This window comes from Schistocerca piceifrons, chromosome 4, assembly GCF_021461385.2.
Source record: "Schistocerca piceifrons isolate TAMUIC-IGC-003096 chromosome 4, iqSchPice1.1, whole genome shotgun sequence".
NCBI lineage: Eukaryota > Metazoa > Arthropoda > Insecta > Orthoptera > Acrididae > Schistocerca > Schistocerca piceifrons.
The window spans coordinates 408,591,106-408,617,018 of NC_060141.1; the positions used below are offsets into that span (position 1 = coordinate 408,591,106).

A 25,913-nucleotide genomic window follows, 5' to 3' on the forward strand; every position below is an offset into this window, starting at 1 on the left:
TTTTATCTTTTTGTCGTCATTTAAACCCACCTGTGATCTGGGACGTTCTGTTACAGTGGCGTGCCCTGTCCGTCATGCCGTCCGAGGTCCGTGCTTTCAGACTTCTGGTGTTCAAACTTCCGCTTGAGACTCCGTAGAACATCCACAGGTACCGCATCTGTTGTCTGAGGTACTACTTCACGTGCGTCCTTTGTTACACGTACTGGGCTGTTTTCCCTAACTTCATATTCATACTTGTGTTCCCAGGGGTCTCGAAGTTGGCTCCGTTGCGTCTTCAGAAGATCGAGTGATGGTTTCACGTAGAGCTCAGGAAACCGGTGTCACGGTTAATGAGATTCTGCGTGACCTTAATATCAATAGATTCTTTGATGATGCTGTTCCAGTATCTCGAAGATTGAGTTAAAATCTTGGCATCATTTTAGTTCATAGAATGACTGAGTTCTAAACAATGCTCGACAGTCACTGACTTGGTTGCCTCTCTCAGTCTGGTCTGCATTCGGTGTTCTTTGCACCTGATGTCAACCGTCCAAGTATCGTGTGTGTGAAATCTTATGGGACTTAACTGCTAAGGTCATCAGTCCCTAAGCTTATACGCTACTTAACCTAAATCATCCTAAGAACAAACACACACACCCATGCCCGAGGGAGGACTCGAACCTCCGCCGGGACCAGCCGCACAGTCCATGACTGCAGCGCCTAGACCGCTCGGCTAATCCCGCGCGGCAACGGTCCAAGTCGTCTGACCGATGTATGCCATGCCAAGTTCACGTGGTATGTGGTAAACGCTCGATTTCTGTAGACCCAGGTAATTCTTCAAACTCCCTAGCAACGCCTTAATCCCTAGTTCTTGGTGGGTGGATGGAACATGCTCTTGATGTTACGTTCGAGGAGAATTCTGTTGATTTTGATAGATATCGTTTCTGTCTGTGTCTCGTGTAAGAGAGTTCTGGTGAATTCTGCAAACATCGCAGTGATTTCGTTTAATGTCAACCACCACTCATCAGTCAAAATGTATTCCACTCCCATGTTCGTCATGAACATTTGTTATTCCTTCACTAATCCCTAAACCATTCAAATGCACTCGTTCTGTTCATAACTCCTTCGCTGGAAACCGTTTTGATTTGAGAAAAAGTTTCAGTAGGTGTTATTCCTTCCGCGAGAAGGAAGCGGATCCCAGCAAGTGGCTCGTACTTGGCAGGATTTCTTACCAACATCTTTCACGCAGCTGGACGCTTCAACGTGCGTTTACCTACTTCCTTGTTTCTCAGATGCTTGCTCTGGTCAGGGGATTACACTCTACCACTCAGTGTTGCCAACCCTCAAAAAACAGAAAATCACAGCCTGTTAGGACCACAGTACACTTACATTCTGAACTTACCTCGTACATAACATAAAAAGACAACATAAAAAGACATAGGTTTAGAAACGATATTTGCAAAATTGTTCCTGAACATAAAGTTACAAAAAGGGATAATATACTACTGGCCATTAAAATTGCTACACCACGAAGATGACGTGCTACAGGCGCGAAATTTAACCGACAGGAAGAAGATGCTGTGATATGCAGATGATTAGCTTTTCATAGCATTCACATAAGGTTGGAGCCGGTGGCGACACCTACAACGTGATGACATGAGGAACGTTTCCAACCGATTTCTCATACACAAACAGCAGTTGACCGGCGTTGCCTGGTGAAACGTTGTTGTGATGACTCGTGTAAGGAGGAGAAATGCGCACCATCACGTTTCTGACTTTGATAAAGGTCGGATTGTAGCCTATCGCGATTGCGGTTTATCGTATCGCGACATTACTGATCGCGTTGGTCGAGATCCAATGACTGATAGCAGAATATGGAGTCGGAGGGTTCAGGAGGGTAATACGGAACACCGTGCTGGATCCCAACAGCCTCGTATCACTAGCAGTCGAGATGACAGGCATCTTATCCACATGGCTGTAACGGATCGTGCAGCCATGTCTCGATCCCTGAGTCAACAGATGGGGACATTTGCAAGACAAGAACCATCTGCACGAGCAGTTCGACGACGTTTGCAGCAGCATGGACTATCAGCTCGGAGACCATGGCTGCGGTTACCCTTGACGCTGCATCACAGACAGGAGCGCTTGCGATGGAGTACTCAACGACGAACCTGGGTGCACGAAAGGCAAAACGTCATGTTTTCGGATGAATCCAGGTTCTGTTTACAGCATCATGATGGTCGCATCCGTGTTTGGCGACATCGCGGTGAACGCACATTGGAAGCGCGTATTCGTCATCGCCATACTGGCGTATCACCCGGCGTGATGGTATGGGCTGCCATTGGTTACACGTCTCGGTCACCTATTGTTCGCATTGACGGTACTTTGAACAGTGGACGACCCGTGGCTCTACCCTTCATTCGATCCCTGCGAAACCCTGCATTTCAGTAGGATAATGCACGACCGTATGTTGCATGTCCTGTACGGGCCTTTCTGGATACAGAAAATGTTCGACTGCTGCCCTGGCCAGCAAATTCTCCAGACCTCCCACCAACTGAAAACGTCTGGTCAATGATGGCCGAGCAACTGGCTCGTCACAATACGGCAATCACTACTCTTGATGAACTGTGGTATCGTGTTGAAGCTGCATGGGCAGCTGTACCTGTACACGCCATCCAAGCTCTGTTTGACTCAATGCCCAGGCGTATCAAGGCCAGAGGTGGTTGTTCTGGGTACTGATTTCTCAGGGTCTATGCTCCCAAATTGCGTGAAAATGTAATCACATGTCAGTTGTAGTATAATATATTTGTCCAGTGAATACCCGTTTACCATCTGCATTTCTTCTTGGTGTAGCAATTTTAATGGCCAGTAGTGTATATCCACAGGGATATCAAGGAAATGAATGCATATGCTACAGTACCGATAATAGACCTAAATGTTACAAACCGACCCCTTCTCTGTAACCTGAGGCGTTGCAAACAACGTCTTCTAAACGTCCGCTGTAATAGCATCGTTAGAGATAATGCGTAACTTAAGAAGTAAGAAATTTCAGTGTGAGACGCGGTCGTTGCAGAGTACGACGTGACTGCCGGCTCCAAGGTGTGCGTGGTGACGGCTGGCGCGCGACAGCAGGAGGGAGAGTCCCGACTCGACCTGGTGCAGCGCAACGCCAACATCTTCAAGAGTATCATTCCCAACCTCGTCAAGCACAGCCCCGATTGTATCCTGCTCATCGTCTCCAATCCAGGTACGCCGCTGCACTTTAACAGCCTCATAATACAAAAAAAAAGTGATCATATACAGGGTGGTCCATTGATAGTGGCCGGCCGTTGTGGCCGTGCGATTCTAGGCGCTACAGTCTGGAACCGAGCCATCGCTACGGTCGCGGGCTCGAATTCTGCCTCGGGCATGGATGTGTGTAATGTCCTTAGGTGAGTTAGGTTTAATTAGTTTTAAGTTCTAGGCGACTGATGACCTCAGAAGTTAAGTCGCATAGTGCTCAGAGCCATTTGAACCAACCATTGATAGTGACCGGGCCAAATATCTCACGAAATAAGCATCAAACGAAAAAGCTGCAAAGAACGAAACTCGTCTAGCATGAAGGGGGAAACCAGATGGCTCTATGGTTGGCCCGCTAGATGGCGCTGCCCAGTCAAACGGATACCAACTGCGTTTTTTTAAATAGAAACCCCCATTTTTATTACATATTCGTATAGTATGTAAAGAAATATGAATGTTTTAGTTGGACAACTTTTTTCTGTTTTTGATAGATGGCGCTGTAATAGTCACAAACGTATAAGTACGTGGTATCACGTAACATTCCGCCAGTGCGGACGATATTTGCTTCGTGGTACATTACCCGTGTTAAAATGGACCGTTTACCAATTGCGGATGTGGTGTCACCGCCAGACACCACACTTGCTAGGTGGTAGCTTTAAATCGGCCGCGGTCCATTAGTACATGTCGGACCCGCGTGTCGCCACTGTGTGATCGCAGACCGAGCGCCACCACAAGGCAGGTCTCGAGATACGGACTAGCACTCGTCCCAGTTGTACGGACGACTTTGCTAGCGACTACACTGACGAAGCCTCGCTCATTTGCCGAGCAGATAGTTAGAATAGCCTTCAGCTAAGTCCATGGCTACGACCTAGCAAGGCGCCATTAGTAACATTGCATGTATCTATGGAGTCTCACTTATATCGTCAATAGCGATGTACCAAGGATGGAATAAAGTTAAGTATTCCAGAAGCTACGTACTTTTCTTTATAACATTCATTACGTATCCTGTTACAGACCTATAACTTGCCTGCTAAACGCGTGCCTTTCGGCTACTTCCGTGGCGTGGCTGTCTTGCTACGCCACAACAGCGGAAAAGGTCGATATCGTGTTGATGTACGGCTGTTATGATCAAAATGACCAACGGGCGTGTGCTATGTATGCTGCTCGGTATCCTGGACGACATCATCCAAGTGCCGGACCGTTCGCCGGATAGTTACGTTATTTAAGGAAACAGGAAGTGTTCAGCCACATGTGAAACGTCAGCCACGGCCTGCAACAAATGATGATGCCCAAGTAGGTGTTTTAGCTGCTGTCGCGGCTAAGCCGCACATCAGTAGCAGCAAATTGCGCGAGAATCGGGAATCTCAAAAAGGTCGCCGTTCAAAATGCTACATCAACATCGATTGCACCCGTACCATATTTCTATGTACCAGGAATTGCATGACGACGAATTTGAGCGTCGTGTACAGTTCTGCCACTGGGCACAAGAGAAATTACGGGACGATGACAGATTTTTTGCACGCGTTCTATTTAGCGACGAAGCGTCGTTCACCAACAGCAGTAACGTAAACTGGCATAATATGCACTATTGGGCACGGGAAAATCCACGATGGCTGCGACAAGTAGAACACCAGCTACCTTGGCGGGTTAATGTAAGGTGCGGCATTATGGGAGGAAGGACAATTGGCCCCCATTTTATCGATGGCAATCTAAATGGTGCAATGTATGCTGATTTCCTACGTAATGTTCTACCGATGGTACTGCAAGATGTTTCACTGCATGACAGAATGGCGATGTACTTCCAACATGATGGATGTACGGCACATAGCTCGCGTGCGGTTGAAGCGGTATTGAATAGCATATTTCATGACAGGTGGATTGGTCGCCGAAGCACCATATCATGGCCCGCACGTTCATCCGATCTGACGTCCCCGGACTTCTTTCTGTGGGAAAAGTTGGATATTTGCCATCGTGATCCACCGATAACGCCTGACAACATGCGTCAGCGCATTGTCAATGCATGTGCAAAGGTTACGGAAGGCGAACTACTCGCTGTTGAGAGGAATATCTTTACACGTATTGCCAAATGCATTGAGGTTGACGGACATCATTTTGAGCATTTATTGCATTAATGTGGTATTTACAGGTAATCATGCTGTAACAGCATGCGTTCTCAGAATGATAAGTTCACAAAGGTACATGTATCACATTGGAACAACCGAAATAAAATGTTCAAACGTACCTACGTTCTGTATTTTAATTTAAAAAACCTGTTACCAACTGTTCGTCTAAAATTGTGAGCCATATGTTTGTGACTATTACAACGCCATCTGTCACAAAGCGAAAAAGGTGATCCAACTAAAACATTTGTATTTCTTTACGTACTACACGAATGTGTAATAAAGAATGGGGGTTTCTATTTCAAAAAAAAACGCAGTTGATATCCGCTTGACCTATGGTAGCGCCATCTAGCGGGCCAACCATCGCGCCATCTGGTTTCCCCCTTCAAGCTAGACAAGTTTCGCTCTTTGTAGTTTTTTCGTTTGACGCTATTTCGTGAGACATTTGGCCCGGTCACGATCAATGGACCACCCTGTATACCACATTATTTTCAGTTTTGTCACCGTCAGGACGACGATTCTAAAACGTTGATGCACAGTCGAAAACGAGGAACATTCAATAATTAAAGGGGCAAAGCTATGTAAAATCAAACTGTTTGTAGCGGGGGTTTTGTACTTTCATTACTCTAGGTTGGTATGCCTAGCGTGAGCTGAGAACAGATGACAGATAAAAACTGTCTGAAGTTTCCACATTAGTTGAACAACGTTCAGTGATTCTTTTTATGCTTTCTGAAGGTGAAAACCTTCTCGAGTAGTTTTGCAGTATGGTTAAAGTTATATCAAACGCGGAATTTTTATAAGTAAGTAGCACAGTTCAAAAACGGTCGAACCTCAGCGACTGACGAGCAGTGTTCTGCTCGGCCGTTGGAAGTGTCAACTCCTTCGCTTAAAACCCGCATTAACGACATTATCCGTGGAGATCAACGTGTTACAGTTGAACATATGTAAAAACTGTTGAATAAGTGTTGGCACAGTTCACAACGTTATCGGTAATAAGCTCAAGTACACAAAAAACGGATACAAGGTGGGTTTCAAAAGGGTTAAGGCAACAATTCTAGGAAACACGACTCAAAGTGTGCTCAAACTTGAAAGAACACTATGAAAGAAAAGATTTTAACCTATGATGAGAGTTGGGTCCACCATTTTGAATCAGAGCCCAAAACATAAAGCATGGAATTTAAGCACACCAGCTCACCTGCCTGTAAGAAATTCAGAATGCAGGCATAAGTAGGAAAAGTCATGCTGATTGTGTTTTGGGATGTTAATGATGTCGTTGTTTTATTATTATTTGAAAGATCATCATACAATATACAGTGCCTACTACTCAGGCACGCTGATTGACAAAGTAAAGCCACAAATGGGTGTAAAACTCCGCGGATCTAAAAGAAATGGCGTGATATTACTACACGACAATCCTCGCCCTCACACCACCTAGCTCACCCAAGAAACCACTAAAAAAATGTGTTGGGAGGTACTGGCTCATAGTCCCTACAATTCAGATTTGGCTCCCACGGATTTTCATTTGTTTGTTCCATTCAAGGAGGTGTTATACACTATGTGATCAAAAGTATCCGGACACCTGGCTGGAAATGATTTACAAGTTCGTGGCGCCCTCCATCATTAATGCTGGAATTCATTATGGTGTTGGCCCACCCTTAACCTTGATGACGGCTTCCACTCTCCCAGGCATGCGTTCAATCAGGTGCTGGAGGGTTTCTTGGGGAATGGCAGCCCATTCTTCACGTAGTGCTGCACTGAGGAGAGGGATCGATGTCGGTCGGTGAGGCCTTGCACGAAGTCGGCGTCCCAAAACATCCCAAAGGTGTTCTACAGGATTCAGGCCAGGACTCTGTACAGGTCAGTCCATTACAGTGATGTTATTGTCGTGTAACCACTCCGCCACAGGTCGTGCATTATGAGCAGGTGCTCGATCGTGTTGAAAGATGCAGTCGCCATCCCCGAATTGCTCTTCAACAGTGGGAAGCAAGAAGGTGCCTAAAACATCAATGTATTCCTTTGCTGTGGTAGTGCCACGCAAAACAACAATTGGTGCAAGCCTCCTCCATGAAAAACACGACCACACCATAACACCAACACCTCCGAATTTAACATATGGCACTACACACGCTGGCAGATGACATTCGCCGGGCATTCGCCATACCGACACCCTACCATCGGATCGCCAAATTCTGTAGCGTGATTCATCACTCCACACAATGTTTTTCCACTGTTCAACGGTCCAGTGTTTACGCTCCTTACACCAAGCGAGGTGTCGTTTGGCATTTACTGGCGTGAAGTGTGGCTTATGAGCAGCCGCTCGACCATGAAATCCAAGTTTTGTCACCTCCCGCCTAACTGTCATACTACTTGCAGTGGATCTAGATGCAGTTTGGACTTCCTGCATGATGGACTGGATAGATTTATGCCTATTACGCATTACGACCCTCTTCAACTATCAGTCAACAGACGAGGTCGGCGTGTACGCTTTTGTGCTGTACGTGTCCCTTCACGTTTCCACTTCACTATCACGTCGGAAACAGTGTACGTAGGGATGTTTAAGAGTATGGAAATCTCGCGTACCGACGTATGACGCAAGTGACAACCAATCACCAGACCACGTTCGAAGTCCGTGAGCTCCGCGGAGCGCCCCAATCCGCTCTCTCACGATGTCTATTGACTACTGAGGTCGCTGATATGGAGTACCCAGCAGTAGATGGCAGCACAATGTACTTAATATGAAAAACACGTTTTTGGGGTTGTCCGGATACTTTTCATCACATTGTGTACGTAAAAAAATTCAGTAACAGCGAGGATCAGGTCATTTGTGGGAAAATGAATAAAAAAATGACAATGAGTTCTTCGCATCAAGTATAAAAAACGGACAATATTAGCTCTCACACCGCTTGGCTAACCCAAAAAACCACTGAAAAAATGGGCTGGGAGATACTAGCTCATCCTCCCTACAGCTCAGGTCTGACCCCCTCGGATTTTCAGTTGCTTGGTCCACACAAGGAGGCATTATGTGGAAAACAGTTCAGCAACAACGAAGAGGTCAAAGAATTTGTGGGGAAGTGGCTAAAAAAAAACAAGACAAAAACTTCATTGCATCAGGTATGAAACAAAGTAGTTCATCTTTTGGACAAATGTATTAATAATGCTGGGGACTATGTTGAGAAGTAGTAAAAGTCTCAGATTGTGAAACATACACTGTTTTGTCCTAGATGAATTTATCTCTTCAATTATTGTATGCCCTTCGTGGTTCCGATAGATAAGTGTTCCTAGGCGTGAAAAATGTTTAGTTGTAAGTACATCCAATTACAAATGTGCCTCAGCACTGTAGAGCTATTTTTAGTGTCTTGTCAGAAACATCTGGAACACGAGTAATTATTGTCCTTACAGACAGAAGGTGTAGCGTCATGTTATGTATGGAGAAACACTGAGACGGGTGTTGTGTGGGCAGTTGACATCCTGACGTACGTGGCGTGGAAGCTGAGCGGGCTGCCGAAGAACCGCGTGTTCGGCTCGGGCACCAACCTGGACTCGGCCCGCTTCAGGGTCTTTATCGCAGAGCGGCTGGGCGTCTCTCCATGCAGCGTCCACGGCTGGATCATCGGCGAACACGGCGACTCCAGTGGTTAGTTGGTGATTTACTTTTTCCTTAAATCTTTTGAACCATTTTTATCGAAATGTTGTGGAACGAGTCATGTGATTAGTGGTGTTCTTGCACCGTATTGTAACAAGCAGAAAAGTACCAGATACAAAAGTGCATAAGTTTCGCTTCTCTAGGCTGCTCTACGTCTGGAAGAAACAATGTAGACAGACAGATCCACATCGACGAAAGACACTGCTTTAGTTCTTTACCCAAACTATAACAGATCAGGGATACTTATGACTACTTACTAGTTTGGTCACACAAACGGTAGTAGGTTTATCGCCTCGCCAGTCGGCCTCCTTCATCTTCCTCGGTGAATGTAAGCTTCTCCAGCTAGTCTCATTTTACAGATATCCTTTCTGATCGCTTCATTCCAATTCATCCGTGGTCTTCCCCTCGGTCCGTTGCCTCTGAGGTCTTCTTCACGAGTTGCCTGGTGATGTAGGCTTCTCGCCGCATTACACATCCCTACCACCTCAGTCTCCTCTCTCGAATCTCAGTCACTATGTCCAGCGACTTGTACAACAACTCCTGCAGTTCGCGGTTTTTCCTTTTTCTCCAGTTATCTTCATCCTTCATTTTCGGAAAAATCTGACTGAGACAGCATTCTCAAATGTCGGTGGTTTTCATTCTATCTTTTGTGTCATAGTGTAGGTCTCTGCTTCGTATACAATGACAAGTTGTTTTACTGTCCTGTGGACCTCGAAGCCGGGACCTCAGCAGCTTTCCCAGTGCAAACCTTGACCTGTTTCTTGCCTGGATTCTTTCCATTATTTCTTGGTCTATCTCATTCCTTTCACTGAGCACAGCCCCAAGATATTTGAACTCTTTCTATCCTTTCAAAGATATGACCATCTACGAGTACATCTAAAGATCTGTCTTCATTGTCTCTGTTCACAACGAGATGTCTGATCTTCTCTATATTCATCTTCAGCCTTGCTCCCAATGCCTCTTCCGTTAACACTCTTGCCTTCTAAAACAGATCTTGCCTATTTGTGCTACGAAAACTACACCATCCGCGTAAGCCAGATTGTTGATTCTTCTACCCATCTGCATTCCTGTCTTCAGGTTTATTACCTTTGTCAGTGTTCTTTCCAGAAACAGAATAAACGGAACGATGGCTGGGGGGTGGGGGGGTGGGGGGGGGGGGAGAAGCAGTTTCGCTGTCGTACCCCAGTCTTTATCTTGAATTTCTCTGACATCTTTCCATTCACTTTCACCTTGCATGTTGTATTTTGTGTACATGCTTGTGTTATTTTTTTAGTTTTCTAGGAACCTGCGCTCTTTCCAGTTCTTGACGTATTGCACGCCTGTTCACAGTAAGCTCTTTGATAGCACTTGTCTTATTAAAGCGGGTGATCAAAAAGTCAGTATAAATTTGAAAACTTAATAAATCACGGAATAATGTAGATAGAGAGGTAAAAATTGACACACATGCTTGGAATGACATGGGGTTTTATTAGAACCACCACATATTGCTAGACGCGTGAAAGATTTATTGCACGCGTCGTTTGGTGATGATCGTGTGCTCAGCCGCCACTTTCGTTATGCTTAGCCTCCCAGGTCCCCAGACTTCAGTCCGTGTGATTATTGGCTTTGGGGTTACCTGAAGTCGCAAGTGTATCGTGATCGACCGACATCTCTAGGGATGCTGAAAGACAACATCCGACGCCAATGCCTCACCATAACTCCGGACATGCTTTACAGTGCTGTTCACAACATTATTCCTCGACTACAGCTATTGATGAGGAATGATGGTGGACATATTAAGCATTTCCTGTAAAGAACATCATCTTTGCTTTGTCTTACTTTGTTATGCTAATTATTGCTATTCTGATCAGATGAAGCGACATCTGTCAGACATTTTTTGACCTTTTGTATTTTTTTGGTTCTAATAAAACCCCATGTCATTCCAAGCATGTGTGTCAATTTGTACCTCTCTACCTACATTATTCCGTGATTTATTCAGTTTTCAAATTTATACTGACTTTTTGATCACCCGGTATGTAGACGGTCAGCGTTTGATTTTCCTTTTCTAAGCCCAGCTTGTCGGAATCCAACTACCTCCTGAACGTATGGTATTAGCCGCTTCAGCAACGACAAGCCAGGACCTTATAAGTTGTGCATAGTAAGGTAATGCCTCTATAGTTGCTGCATCTCATTGGGTCTCCTTTCATTAGTGTTGAGCAGATGACAGACTGCTTCCATTCCGCTGAGATTCTTTCTTTCCTCCAAATTGAACTAATTATGTGGTATACACTCTCTTGCAGGATATCTCTTCCTTTTGTCACAATTTCTGCAGGTATTTCATCAATTCCGGGGGCCTTTCCTCTCTTCAACGTTTTTTGGCTTCTTCTACGTCTTCCATGCTCGGCAGTTCGTTCTCCGCTGTTAGTAGTATTACTCTGTCTTCTCCGTGCAATTTTCTTCTTCTGATGCTGCTGTCGCTTCGCTTTGATGGTGTCCACATCCAGGAAAATTTCGAAATAATTTTTCTATTCCTCCTTTGCATTTGTTTCATCTATTATCAATTGTCCTGCTTGGCCTTTGATCGCGTCAGTCCTCGTGTTGTATCCTTTCTTGAAGAACCTGAGTGTCCTGTAAAAGTCTCTTGTAATGCGTCTTGTTCGATCCTCTTCTGCCACTGTTGTCTTGCTGTTTACATACTCTCTCTTTTCCGTTGGGAGGACTTTTCTTGCTTCTCTAGCTGCCTCCATGTACCCCTCCTTAACCTTTCATCTTGTTCGTCTGTCAGCCATAACATTTTAGCCTCTTATCTCTCGTTTACTGCATGTCTACACTTATCGTTAAATCATCCTCTGCTCTACGTCCCTCTCTCCAATGGTTTCAGCACTTGATCTGCTGCGTGTTTCACATCGATTTTGAGCTTGGATCGTAACTTGTTTACATCAGTTCCCTCTTCTTCAAAGACAACAAACTTGTTTCGAATTTCAATTGGATATCTGTCCTTAATGTGGCCCTCTTTTAGTAGATCTGTGTTTATTTTCCGGTCTACATCTCTTCTCCTGCAGTTTCTGCATTCTATCCTTTCGCGAATAGTTGTCAGCACAAGATAGTGGTCTGATTCTGTTTATGCACCTCTTTGAGATTTTACCTTTTCAATAACACATTTGCTTCTAGCATTCATTAATATGTCTTCTATTTGGTTCTGTGTGTTCTGGTCGGGTGATTTCCAGGCTATCCTATAAATTTGTTTGCGAGGAAAGTGTGTACTATTAATCCTTAGGTTTTTTGAAGTTGCCAGATTGGTCAGGAATACACAAATTAAAACTTAAGAACGGCGAGTCGAATGTATTCTAATGACTACCAGAAAAATATTTGTTACAAAGAGTAAAGGCAAACCGATACGACATTATTACAAATAGACATTGCGGTCCTTTGGAGAAATAACACAAGAAACGACATGTTCGCTATCTAGGAAGAAAGAAAAGAAAAGCATGCTGACTAGGAAACGACAGGCCAATCAGGTTTTTGTATTTTTTTTCATATTTGCGGTACGTTAAGTTCAGAACTCAAATATAAATCATCCGAAGCAATGCGATACAGTTCCAAAAAGTTACTGAGAAAATTTCAGTGGGGTCGCGTGACTTTGTGATAAAAGTGCTCGCTTACGACGTTGGAGGTCCGGGTTTGATTCCCGGCTGTGGTAAAATTTTAAACAGAGCTGTATATTCCATGACCATTTCCGTGAGAGGTAAAACAGATAAGGTTTAAAAAAACTTTAATTTCTAATGTTTTTTAAAATTTAAACAATCTTTAATAACAATTAAGAAAAATGTGTATTTGCAATGAAAACTGGTTTTTTGTTTGCGTTGCCGGCCGTGGTGGTCTTGCGGTTCTAGGCCCTGCAGTCCGGAACCGCGGGACTGCTACGGTCGCAGGTTCGAATCCTGCCTCGGGCATCGATGTGTGTGATGTCCTTAGGTTAGTTAGTTTTAAGTAGTTCTAAGCTCTAGGGGCTGATGACCTAAGATGGTAAGTCCCATAGTGCTCAGAGCCATTTGAACCATTTGTTTGCGTTATGTAATTAGAAATAAGGAAACATGCATTTTTCATGAAACTATTAGATATGTGTTAATTAGACGAACAAAAAAAAACGAAAGAAATATGACCGAAACGAGTCTGGACCCAGTGATTACCAGTCTTGAGCGCTATTCAATTTTTTGTTTTCATTTTTCTGTATTTTATAACTCACGGAAATGCTAGTAGAGACGTACATCTGTTTAAAAATTTGCCTCAGCTTAGAATCTAACCCATGCCCCTGAGCTGGCAAGCAAGCATCCTACCATAGACGCGCACTGCCCGTCGAGGAAATCTACCTTGCTTTGGGGCATTAAGATGGTCGGAAAACTTGGAATCCGATTTTCTCGAGATTTGGCAGTTGTATCGATCCGCTTTGGTGCATTGATGTTTGTGTTCTCAACTTCACGTACAATAAGTATAAAAAAAATTACAAAAATCCGTAGTCAGTTAAAAAAAGCACCAATAGAGGAGCAATATTCCCCACACCCTTCCTCCTCTACTGCCGCACCTACCGCCATTGCCTCCACCCGAACATTCTCATCGCATTGCCGTCCTCTGTAGTTCATAGTGCAGGAAACAGCAGAGGTTTGAAATGCAGTTCGGTGAAAACCTTCATCCAAGTAAATTTGGGTCCTGAAGGTGACATCGGTTGTACATAAGAGTCGTAAAAGTAAGTGTTCAGTATACATCATTAACCGTAAATTTATACGTGGAAGAAGAAACCCAACGAACGAAAAAGAAACGTTTCTAGGGAGCAAGTATGAACTCTGAAGTGCGCCCAGAGGTAACAACGTAAGAAAATAAGTGTCTACAACAGTTCACATTGGCTCCCTATTTCGACACAACAACAAAAAATTTTCCGTGAATGTACTAAAAATGGATACTTTAGCAATGTACATTTACAGACTTATTCGTGTTGTCTGTGACGCAAGTAACATGAACAAAAAAAGAAGCTTTAAGACAAGTTAAAACTGTACCCCGCATCGGGACTTAACACGGATCCTTGTATTTTGCGGACAATGCAGCAGTCACTCCTCTATCTGCGTAGGCTCTGCAGACCGGGTCACACTTTGAACTTATAAGTAGCTCTTCTCGTTCCCTTCATCGCAGCATATATTCACAAAGAGTTTTCCCAATATTGCGTGCTTTGGCGAAGTAATCATAATGTGGGCAGCTTGCAGTCTTCGTTGAAGTTTTATAGAACATTTCATTACAGTAAGGTATACTCCATGTACAGACCCTGGCAGGTCATCGGTACAGACCCCCAACGTGTCATCCTCTCTATGGCGTCACTAAATGCAGAATAGACACGGGTAGGGTCAACACAGCGCTCTCCCGGCCGTTGCCAGTTTTCGTGACCTGGAGCCGCTACCACTGGGTCAAGTAACTCGTCAGTTGGCATCACGAGGCTGTATGCAGCCTGTTCCAGTCCTCCCATCAAGAAGAATTTCCTGGCAGTTTCGGGAATCGAACCCGAGTCCTCCACAAGGCAGTCAGCTGCGCTGACTTCTCAGATACAGAACAGAACGTCTGACTATATGGTTCAAATGGCTCTGAGCACTATAGGACTTAACTTCTGAGGTCATCAGTCCCCTAGAACTTAGAACTACTTAAACCTAACTAACCTAAGGACATCACACACATCCACGCCCGAGGCAGGATTCGAACCTGCGACCGTAGTGGTCGCGCGGTTCCAGACTGTAGCGCCTAAAACCGCTCAGCCACCTCGGCCGGCGTCTGACTATAGCAAGCAACTTCAAAAGGATGTAGGCTATAATAATGCAGAGGTGAAGAACCTTGCATAGAATAGACTAGCTTGGAGAGTTGCATCAAACCAGCATTTGGATACTGCAGCAACAGAAGATGAATAGGGCTGCGAAAGTCAAAACGCGTGACTGAGTAAGTACCAGGTGAATATGGTTCAAATGACTCTGAGCACTATGGGACTTAACATCTGAGGTCATCAGTCCCCTAGAATTTAGAACTACTTAAACCTAACTAACCTAAGAACATCACACACATCCATGCCCAAGGCGGTCGCGCAGTCCCACACTGAGGCGCCTAGAACCGCTCGGCCACACCGGCTGGCCCAGGTGGATATAATTAAAGTTCAGCTACCGACAGAGGCCCACAGTGGGCCGTAATTATCGTATGGCAGCGAAACTTGATAGATATTCTAATGCGTCAATGCGGAACTGATTTACGCTGTAAAAAAAAAATTGTTCTAATTTTGGCCATCAGGTGCAAATCTGGCGCTGTACAGCAACTCATCGACGTTTCCGGTGCTCATACTGAACAAACTGCGTAAGCGGCGGTAAATAATAAAATCAACATTATGTCTTTGTCACCTGTTTGATCTTTTCTGCCCACATCCCACTCCTAATACATTACATGTGGAAACATTTCTGTACGTCCTTCTTGCATTCACAGCGCCAGATTTACACCTGGTGGCGAAAATTGGAACTAATTTTTTCCAGCGTTAATCGGTTCCTCATTAACGCATTATATCTACCAAGTTTCGCTGCCATACGATAATTACCTCCAACACCGGACCTCTGTATCTGCACTTTATTCCTGAAATTGGTGCCGGCCGGAGTGGCCGTGCGGTTCCAGGCGCTACAGTCTGGAGCCGAGCGACCGCTACGGTCGCAGGTTCGAATCCTGCCTCGGGCATGGATGTGTGTGATGCCCTTAGGTTAGTTAGGTTTAATTAGTTCTAAGTTCTAGGCGACTGATGAACTCAGAAGTTAAGTCGCATAGTGCTCAGAGCCATTTGAATCATTTTGAACCTGAAATCGGTGAAGTTATCATTCACTGTGGAGAGAAGACACTAATAATACGAAGGTGGAGTCTTCCGTGTATGATCCTGCTGTGAGTTACACGTAGGGAGGGATCTGGATACAGTAAGCGCCAGCTCGTCAGGCTGACTGTGTGATTAATGCGCTTAGCGACGTTCTCAGGACCCCGCCGGGGCTGCCCCCCGGGCTAACCTCGGATTCTCGTGTCAATGAGGCCATTACAATCTATCTTGCACCGGCGCGAAGACGCTTGCCGGCCTGTTTAATGACGGTTCCGACTGGTGATTCACGGCACCGACAATTTATTGAATTATGATTTATCGACGGGTCGTCTGAATACGCAGCTAATACAAACTGCGGTCATGAGGCTGCGAGTATAGCGCTGTATGGGCAGGTAATGAATCACGGGTGTGCACGGGGCTGTGGCAGACAGACACTGAGTAATGGGAGGATGGGCAGTTGAGGCGCTGCGCTCAGCTGACAGCTTGTCAACAAACGGGTATCGCCGTCACCACGCCCCATCCGTATTTCTTCCCATTTGTTCCCTTCTCTTTTGCCGTATCACTCCGTACCTTATTTAGCTTCTTTCTGGCGAAGAATTACAGTACACCGATAGGGCTTATTACTGTATTTCCAATAACATTTTGATTGGTCTAATGATCTTTTCCATTTCTTTTTTCTGAGTACAAGCGCAAGATGAAACGTTCACGGACTACTAGCGAAACAATTTAATGCTGGGTCAAGCTGCGTTTATATTTGTACTTAATCCCTTTTTTGTGTGTTCTCGGAATAGAATAGAAAAAAGAAAGCAGCTTACCTCTGAAACTTCTTTATTTCAATGTAATCTCCCTCTACGCTGATGCACTTGGTTCAACGATATTCCGATACCTTGGTCCCATCTCAAAAATTAGATTCCTCGAGGCTTGCAAAATACCCATCACTTTGGCTATCAGTTTTTGTTTGAAGAGAATCTCTGTCCACCGAGTGAAATTTTGAGCCTGGGGTAGAGGTGAAAATCTGATCGAGCCAAATCAGGCGACTAAGGTATCTGTGGCAGCAATTCGTATCTTAGTTCACGTATTTTGCCACGGCAACGACATTTGTGCTTGGTCGTACATTGTCTTGATGAAAGATGGGTCACGCTCATTTCACAGGACTTTTTGCAAACGTAACGTCATTGGACGTCACGCACAGTATTGACAACTGCAGGAACTGCAATCGACTTTCGTTAATGTTTGATACGGGCCATTCATGAGACTTCATACACACGTGTCAGACATTTATAAAAACACTCCGTTCTTGACACTATTTGTTATAATTATTGTTATAATTAAACCTCACATAATGATTTACCGACAGTTAATGCTTTCATGTAAGAAAGCTCTCTCAGGAGCAAGTTGTTACTGTCAGTAATTCACAAATCAAGCATGAAAGGCACTTGTACTCGTATTATAACTTGCAGTATGACGTTTCAAGGAACGGCGCATTGGAAATTTATAACAACGTGTCATCATTATAATTAAATGTCAGTTAATAATGCATCAACGACAGGAGCATTCAAGACGCATGATGAAAACCAAAATAGGAGACTATTATCATAAGTTCTAGCGTAATGGATAATGTGGTGGTTTATGGTATTGAAGGCTGTAGGTTTCCATCACGCTTCATGTAAATATTTTTTTTAACGTTAGCGTTGTTAACACTTTCTCGGACTTTCATATGAATGTAATACAAATATATTCTACAATATTCGATGATATTTACATTTCCGTCTGATTACAGGACGAAGAATGAAATAAATATTTAGCGATTTCCGAGTGTGTGGTTAGGCAGGAACATAAGAGGACATCTACAATCGCTGCGAGTGAAACTAGGAACAATAACTGTAATTTTCTTTCTTGTCACAAATATTTTGCTATTTTTTCCGAATATGCGGCAATTCGTGAGTGTGTGGTTAGGCAGAAACCTAAGAGGACAGTTTTAGCTGCTGCAACTAAAAAGAAATTCGTATTCTTCCTACTGCCAAATATCTGGCTCTTTACTTCCGCATATGTCGCAGTTTCCGACGGTGTGGTTAGGCAGGAACGGAACACGACAGCTTAAATCGCTGTGAGTGAATTGAGGAGTAATAACATTAATATTCTTCCTTTTCACAAAGTCAATAGCAGTCCCTGCAGATATTGCGCGTGACGTCAAAATGACGTCATGTTTGTAGAAAGTGTAGTGAAATGAGTGTTACTCTGAAAGATGATTTTCTTCCTTGCCAGACTTAGCCTTTTATCGCGTTCTTTTGCTGTAGTTGGTCCAGGAGATTAGCGTAGTATTGTCCCGTTTTTGACCAGTGGGAAGATAGTCTATCAGCAGAGTCCCTTTCGCATCGCAGAAAACTGATGCCACGACCTTTCCGGCCGATCATATTGCCTTTGCTTACTTTGGTGGATGTGAATCAACACGTTTCCACTGCTTTGACTGTTATTTTGTCTCTCGGGTATGGCACCGTGTTTCATCTGTGGCCACAAGCCGATGCAAAATCTCGTTGATTGTTGTGAAAACGGATCGAACTTTGTTCGGACATTGCCATTCTAAAGCAATTCTGATCCTGCTTTAAGATTTGCGGCACCCATCTAGCAGGTATTTTTCTCAAATTCAGTTACATCACTAAAATGTGATACGTCCGTTCACATGACACCCCACAGCTTCAGCATATTCTCGCACTTTTTGAGGGCACTCCCTCATGACCATTTTATGCATTTATGTCATGTCTTGGCTGATCACTACGCGTATCATCATCTAAGCTTTCGCGACCAAATTTAACCTAGTCAGTCCACTTGGCAACACTTGTATAATAAGGAATGGAGTCCCCCACTGTGTTCTGAAAATCGGCATGAATTTCTTTGTTTCACACCTCTCCTTACCGAAGCAACGGCCTTGGCGCAGTGGCAACACCGGTTGCTGTGAGATCACCGAAATTAAGCGCTGTCGGGCGTGGTCGGCACTTGTACGGGTGACCATTCGTGCCGCCATACGCTGTTGCCATTTTTCGGGGTGCACTCAGCCTCGTGATGCCAATTGAGGAGCTACTCGACCGAATAGTAGCGACTTCGGTCAAGAAGACAATCATAACGACCGGGAGAGCGGTGTGCTGACTCCACGCCCCTCCTATCCGCATCCTCCACTGAGGATGACACGGAGGTCGGATGGTCCCGGTAGACCACTCGTGGCCTGAAGACGGAGTATAGTATCTCTTTACCGAAGTACTTAGTCAATGCTCGAAGTTAGATTTTTCCGTCTTCACAAATGACTACAAGGGAACAACAACAGGGAGATGTCTGCGCCACAGATCTCTACCGGGAGTACTGACGCATCGCGTGTTTAATCGTGAAGGATAACCTATTATTACACGGGAACCTCGATGCGGTGGTTGGAGTCAGTGGAATGCACGGTACAGGCGACTAGCTCGGAGCTGTTCTCGAAGTAACCAATTTGCAACAGTTGGTTGTGTCACCATGGTGCCAACTGCTGCTCAGAGCCATACGCCGAACACAGTGGTCTTCCCTCTCGGTAGTGCCACATGGCCGTCCGGAGCCCATGAATCTTGTGGCCGTACATTCTCGTGAGCACCGCTGCCAGCAATCATGTTTACCGGTTACATTCCTGCAAAGTCTTTTTGCAGTATCGTAGAAGGAACATCCAGCTTCTCGTAGCACTACTACACGACCTCATTCAAACTCAGGGAGGTGTTGACAGTCGCGTCTTTGTCGTCTTAAAGACGTTCTTCGACTAACATCAACTTGCCACGTCCAATCTCAAAGGTAACTAACGCTCACGACCGTTACAGAGTCTGTTTAAATTAAACCTCATTTGTATCCTCATTGTGACGTTACTAGCACCACTCTTATGTGACTGGTGCGAAATTTGAATACACATAATCTTTCAGATGTAGAAACCCGCCTACCAAGTTTCGTTTACGTCACCCAAATTCTTCTTGGTGTTGCGTTTCATTTTCGTCAGTGTATTTTGTGCACCGCAGTAGAATGTCGAATATTAGCTAACCGGTGGTATAGGAGCGTCTGTAATCCGTATACTATCGTAATTTCGATACAGTTAAACAAGAATGTCAGCGTTTGACAAAACGGGCAGCCGTTTCAGAAGAGCTGAGGCCTTAGGCCAACTCCTGCATCTGGTGCGTTCAAGCAGTAGGTCGTGTGGCCTAGAGGCCGACTGTAGTGACTGTGGAATACTTGTGTTGCCTGTAGAAGATCAACCAGCAAACTGAGAGCGACCGTTAGCTTTGGGTGCTATTTAAATCTCGGCACTCAGTGAAAACAGTCGAATGTCCAGTGAAGGGCTACTTCTTACTCCCAACTTAACTGAGTTCGTTTTCACAACATTGAGAAGGCTGCTCGGACTTATTAAATTGCCAGACACTGACGACTTCCAACTGCTGAAGTCGTGTCTTTAATATATACATGAAAAATCACCAACTTACCAATGAAAAGGAGTAACTACTCACAATGACTTTGGAAAAGCACCCCTATACATAAGTATCATCGACAGCCCTCGCATCACGCCTAAAATTATTAATAAAATTTAAGCGCTGATTAATAAATTCTCTTTTGTGTGTTGCTAATGATCTCAAATGCTTCCTATGCTTTAATTTCCCTAAATATTTATTAAATCCCGCCACTCTTAGAGAGTGTACCAACACAAAATGTGATTCAGAGAATCTACTACATATCGATCATTTAGTTATCGTAGACTCATCGTAATACTTGAAATATTTTCCACCCACAAACTTCTTTTAGGTGTGGGAAATTAAATTCCAGCTCGACAAAACTGGTGAATATGCTGAATATTCCAATAATCAGTACTTCAAACTCTTCAGTTTTCCACTTATCAAAGCCCCTTTGTGGGTAGGTGGATCGTTTCGTTTGCAGTTTGAGGCTCTTTCTACGTATTTGTTCATCCGATTGGTCAGAAGACTTGAGAGTACATCGCAGCTGTTGTTTGTGTCTGCCAGATGATCAAGAAGTTTAATCCCTTTTGCATCCCAGAATACGCATCGTAACGCCAAATAAAATCGGACCACATCTCACCCACAGCAATAAATTGTTGAAAAAAACTGGTTGTTTTCTTTTCAAAACGGTCGAAAATTTGAATTTGATTTTAGTCATACTTCAACAAATGTGAAATTCTCCTTACACAAGGCAGCCTCATAAAAAGTTCCTTTTTCGATGTTTCACCAGCCTCCGGATCCAAGGTTGCTAACACACTCCTGTGCAGTGACGTTCGACTCGGAAATAAGCCGGTTCGAATCCAGGTGGTGGATGAAATTTTCACTGGCAGTACTTAGCAGGCAGTGGGAGGAGAGATGGTGTCCTAAAGTTCCTGATCACCAGTCTTTGCCCCAATGTCGTGGACTGAATTCCAAACCTCTCTGTAGTCTCATGAAATGAGGTCATTTGACACTGTTGATGGCGTATCCGTCAGTTGAATGAGGATGTTGAGCTCGGCGGCCTCCTTCGTGTTATTTGAGAAGAATAGGCTACGTGCTACCACCACGTCTCGCCCTGTCCGTTCTCTCATCATCGTCCTAAATACAAACGTAACACTACACTGTACATGTAGCCATTACACTTAACTGATGATGATGAGTCCCATACTTCTTTTACAGAGCGTAGGGGAGCGACTCGGGAGAACCGCGCCGCCTTACTAGGCAAGGTCCTAGTGGAGGTGGTTTGCCATTGCCTTCCTCCGACCGTAATGGGGATGAATGATAATGATGAAGGCGACACAATAACACCCAGTCATCTCGAGGCAGGAAAAATTCCTGACCCCGCCGGGAATCGAACCCGGGACCCCGTGCTCGGGAAGCGAGAACACTACCGCGAGACCACGAGGGGCGGACTACACTTAACTATAATACATAAATACACATCCAAGAAAAGGGACCGGTGTGCACGGAGGAAGAACATCCTTTCTACTAGGCAGCAGAACCCACCCCGACGGAGGTATGAGCCAACAATACCATGCAACATCTAGTTTAGTTTAACCTACGAAATCTTGTCGGTGGAGCTGAGGCTGTATTTCTTCAATAACTATTGTTTCCAGACCCAACCATATTTTATGTTTTTATGTTAGTGGTTTCGGCCGTTCGAAATTGACGTCTTCAAATCAGTGTGCCGCTCAGGAGGGCCATGTCACTGCGTTAGGAAATAAAAATTAACATAACAGATATACCAATGACGGTTTTCTCCAAACGATAAAAAGTGTACTAGAGAAGAGTGTTGCGCCTTGGCACTCTTTCCAGACTTTCACGTCAAGCTAGTATGTAAATGATGGCATTCACTTTTTATGAGCTGCAGTTGAAGAAATTACTCCGTAAAAGTAAGGTTTGTCCAAATGTGAAAAAATGTTTCAAGGTACAACGTGGTCATATACCTAGGAACAAATATTCTATTGAAATTTAAAAGTGTTGAAAGCGATAAAAGCTTGTCAATACTGTATTTGATAATCTATCTGTTACATTATTACTCTACCACATATCAATAATCAGTAATTGAACGCAATTTAGTAGAAGTATTATAGAAAACCAGTTAAAATTTCATTATAAACTGCCAGAAAAAATTAATACACCTGAAAAGACGGCGTCCATTTGATCCGATGACGGCGTATGCCAACTGGGGATAGTAGAGGTAGTGATAATGGTTTCAACGTCGTCCGCCAGCAGATAGCGTTGTGCATAGTTACCTGGGCGGCATCGGTGTCTGCCCTTTAGCAGGGAATGCACACAGCCAGAAGGCTTAGTGTTGTACAAACGTGCGAAGCAAGCAGGCAACCATGCCATGGAGACGCTCTCATGCTTCCTGATCGAGTTTGAAAGGGGTCAGATTGTGGCTTTCCGAGTGGTGGGATGGTCCTTTTGGAGAAGTGGTGGGATGGTCCTTTTGGAGAACTGCCTTACAAGTTGGACGTGGTGAGTCAGTTGTGCAACTGTGCTGGTATCAGTAGTCATGTGGACATTCTCACACACATAGACGAGGTTCTGGACGTCCACGGAGCACAGACGCCCACCAGGATCGTCGTATTGTATGGGCAGCAGTGGTAGATCGCACAGCTTCCACAGCACAGATAAGGGAGCTTGTTGTGAACCGGTCATTAGCAGTGAGACTACGGGCATGCACACCTCTAATCCGTCTTCCACTCGTGCCACAGCATCGACATGCATAGCTCGACTGGTACCGTCAGAGGATCACTTGGAAGATGAAATGGCACGTCGTGGTATTCAGCGATGAAAGCAGATTCGGCCTGCAACAAGTGATGGTCGTTTGCATGTATGACGTAGCCCTGTTGAGCACTGTCTCATAGAATGCATTCATCCAAAACACACTGCCCCACCCTATGTCTTACAGTCTGGGGTGCTAAAGCTGCAACTCTCGTTTACCTTTGGTGGAAAATGTTGTTAGATACGTTCTTATGCTGTTCTTGTAACAGGAAGGTGACGTGTTGTTCCAGCAGGATAATGCTCGACCCATGAAACGTAACGTGCTCTGCAAGATGTGCAGGAACTTCCCTGGCCACCACGATCTCTGAACTTGTCTCTAATAGAGCCTGTGTGAGATATGATGGGAAGAGAAGTGACTTGTGTGACAGGTCAACTAACATCTCTTACGGAACTACTGATGAAGCCGCTTTCACTTGAGACAGTATCAGTAATACCTGTAACTCACGTGCTCCGACGGAAACCCAAGTGCCATTTTGGAAACACGTTTTCATGAACACACCCATGTACATGCGTTGTGTGGTATGATAGACAATCCGTTGATTGAGGTGTTGTGTTACTGCATCATCTTACAGAGCCCTGTTATCTAAACTTTCTTGTAAATGAACTTCTAGCATTACTGGTAGAGGTTTCTTTCATAGTGATCCATGTCATTCATGGAAAGGCATGTATCACCTACGTCAAATATAGAGCTCAGGGTAAAGATGTCCGTGACCACAATTAGTTTGTAAACATCGGGCCACATACTGAGGGAAAGTATTACTTAACAGGTGCGGAGTCTACCTGCTGGAGACCATTTGTAATCTCCGCGGAGCAAGGAAGATTAAAGGAGTCCTGGTATCATGGAAGACCTCCGGTACCAAGGAAGACTAATATGATGTATATAAGCGATTCTTGTTTTGTACTATTCACAGAGATGTTGATGAGAGGTCTTTGAGACAGTAATATTAGTTGGTTCTGGGAATAGTAACTTCCCATGTAACGTGTAGCCATTTATGAAAGTTTGTGACAATATACAGAGTTAATTGGAGCCAATCTACACTTTATTTAAATAGAAAAGCAGTATTTTGTTTTATAGCCACTTCACTTATAGAAGTTCGATGCCGAGAAAGAAGAAGGCACATCATAGCTGGACCCTAAGATAAATCAAGATTTGCAAGGTTGAATCTCTACACCAATCTAATAAGAGAGTTTTAAGGTGGCGGTGTTAGGTATCGCTGAATGGAGTAACAGGCGTTGCTCGAGAAGTCAAAACATCGCCACGCAAGCTGAATACAGCAGTCAGCAGCCATTAAAAAACACTCCACTTTGACTTCAATGATGGGTATGTTCCTCCAGCATGACGGAACTCTTACACATTCCGATTGTCAGATGACAAATCAGCTAAATCTGATGGATGGGCGTTACTGGCCTTTGTAGCCACAAAGGTCTCCATACATTATCCCTTTAGATTCTTGTCTTTGGGGATGGCTGCAAGGTGGCGTATAGAAAGAAAAAGTAAACACGTGAGATGATTTGATCGTTCTGATCATGCATAGTGCTTCTCTGCCCTGACCACCAGACGACCTCAGCAGAGCTGCAAGTGGTGTTATCAAGAAAATTGAAATCGTCTTGATGTCGGAAGTGGCATTTATGAAAATCTACTTTGAACTTAACCATTTGCCTTTGTTTAACACCTTCTGTATTTATTTGTGTCACTTACTATCGGCTGTTCTGTGCACGACCGTACCCAATACTTACTGATAGTGTAATTGCTCTTCCTAACCGCATCGCATACGAGCAAACTAAAGTGCGCGTCATTTACGATGGCGGCCGAGTTTAGGTTCGTTCTGCGCATCTGACATCACAAAACACAGTCAGCCAATGAACAGAGCTCGACTTCAGTGCAGACCACAGACGAGTGTCTTCAGTTTTAGAAACATTCAGTCATAAATAAAGCAATTGAACAAAAGCAATGTTTTGATAGCAGACTTTGTTTTATAGAAAGTTTGGAAAAAGCATTCTTTATAAAAATTGCTTCATATTCTGTTAATTAATTAAGCCAAACAAGCAATAAGCCTCCTAATTCAGGCGATAGCAAGGAAAGGTGTTTGTATCATTCTCACTAACCGCTTTTTCGCAATAAAGAACAGCGGTAATTGTTTATTTCCTATTGTACTTCGACGAAACGTGAGTAATTGATAATCATACCAACAGTGTTTGTTGGTATTTTGCGTGATTTTTTAAAGTCCTCTTTGAGTTCTATTGAAAGACGAGCTGTGTCAGTGTAATTGTGAAAGTGTATGGCTGCTAAGTGGATGGTTCTGAGTTCAAACCTTGTTCGGTGCTAAATATTTTCTTTATTTAAAAACAATATCAAAGTGTCTTACTTCATGAATTTTATTCGTTTGAATGTAACGTTTCGAAATTTCTAGTGCAAACTAAAATCGACCATACGGAAAGTATGAAAGTATACGCTATGGACTTTTACCTCTGTAAACTCTTCAAAATTTCGTGCAATGGTTTACTACATCTAATGCTCCACAATAACTGCGTTGAACATCGAAACAAAATTAAGTCATTTATGGGGGGAAGGTATCAGTCAAGAAGATGCGTAAAAATCAAATTTTTGGGCCAAATAGTTTTTGTGAAATCGAATCATAAAATGTGTCAAAGCAGTCGAAACACCATGTGTCCAGCGCGGAATGCGGGGAGCACGTCTCTGTAGCAGCGAAAGGGTTAATGCGGCCGTGGTCGCTTTACTTCATAAACTGCGCGCTCCC

At 44.2% G+C, this 25,913-nt stretch overlaps 1 protein-coding gene across 1 annotated transcript in view; it reads left to right on the plus strand.

Annotated features, from left to right (window-relative positions):
- Window positions 1-25,913, plus strand: part of LOC124795872 (L-lactate dehydrogenase-like) — a 272,185-nt gene that overhangs the window by 173,069 nt on the left and 73,203 nt on the right. Inside the window, exons 3-4 of the mRNA XM_047259953.1 lie at window positions 3,050-3,223; window positions 8,836-9,009. Of these exons, the coding sequence (XP_047115909.1) occupies window positions 3,050-3,223; window positions 8,836-9,009 (348 nt within the window). The remainder of the gene's footprint in view (window positions 1-3,049; window positions 3,224-8,835; window positions 9,010-25,913) is intronic.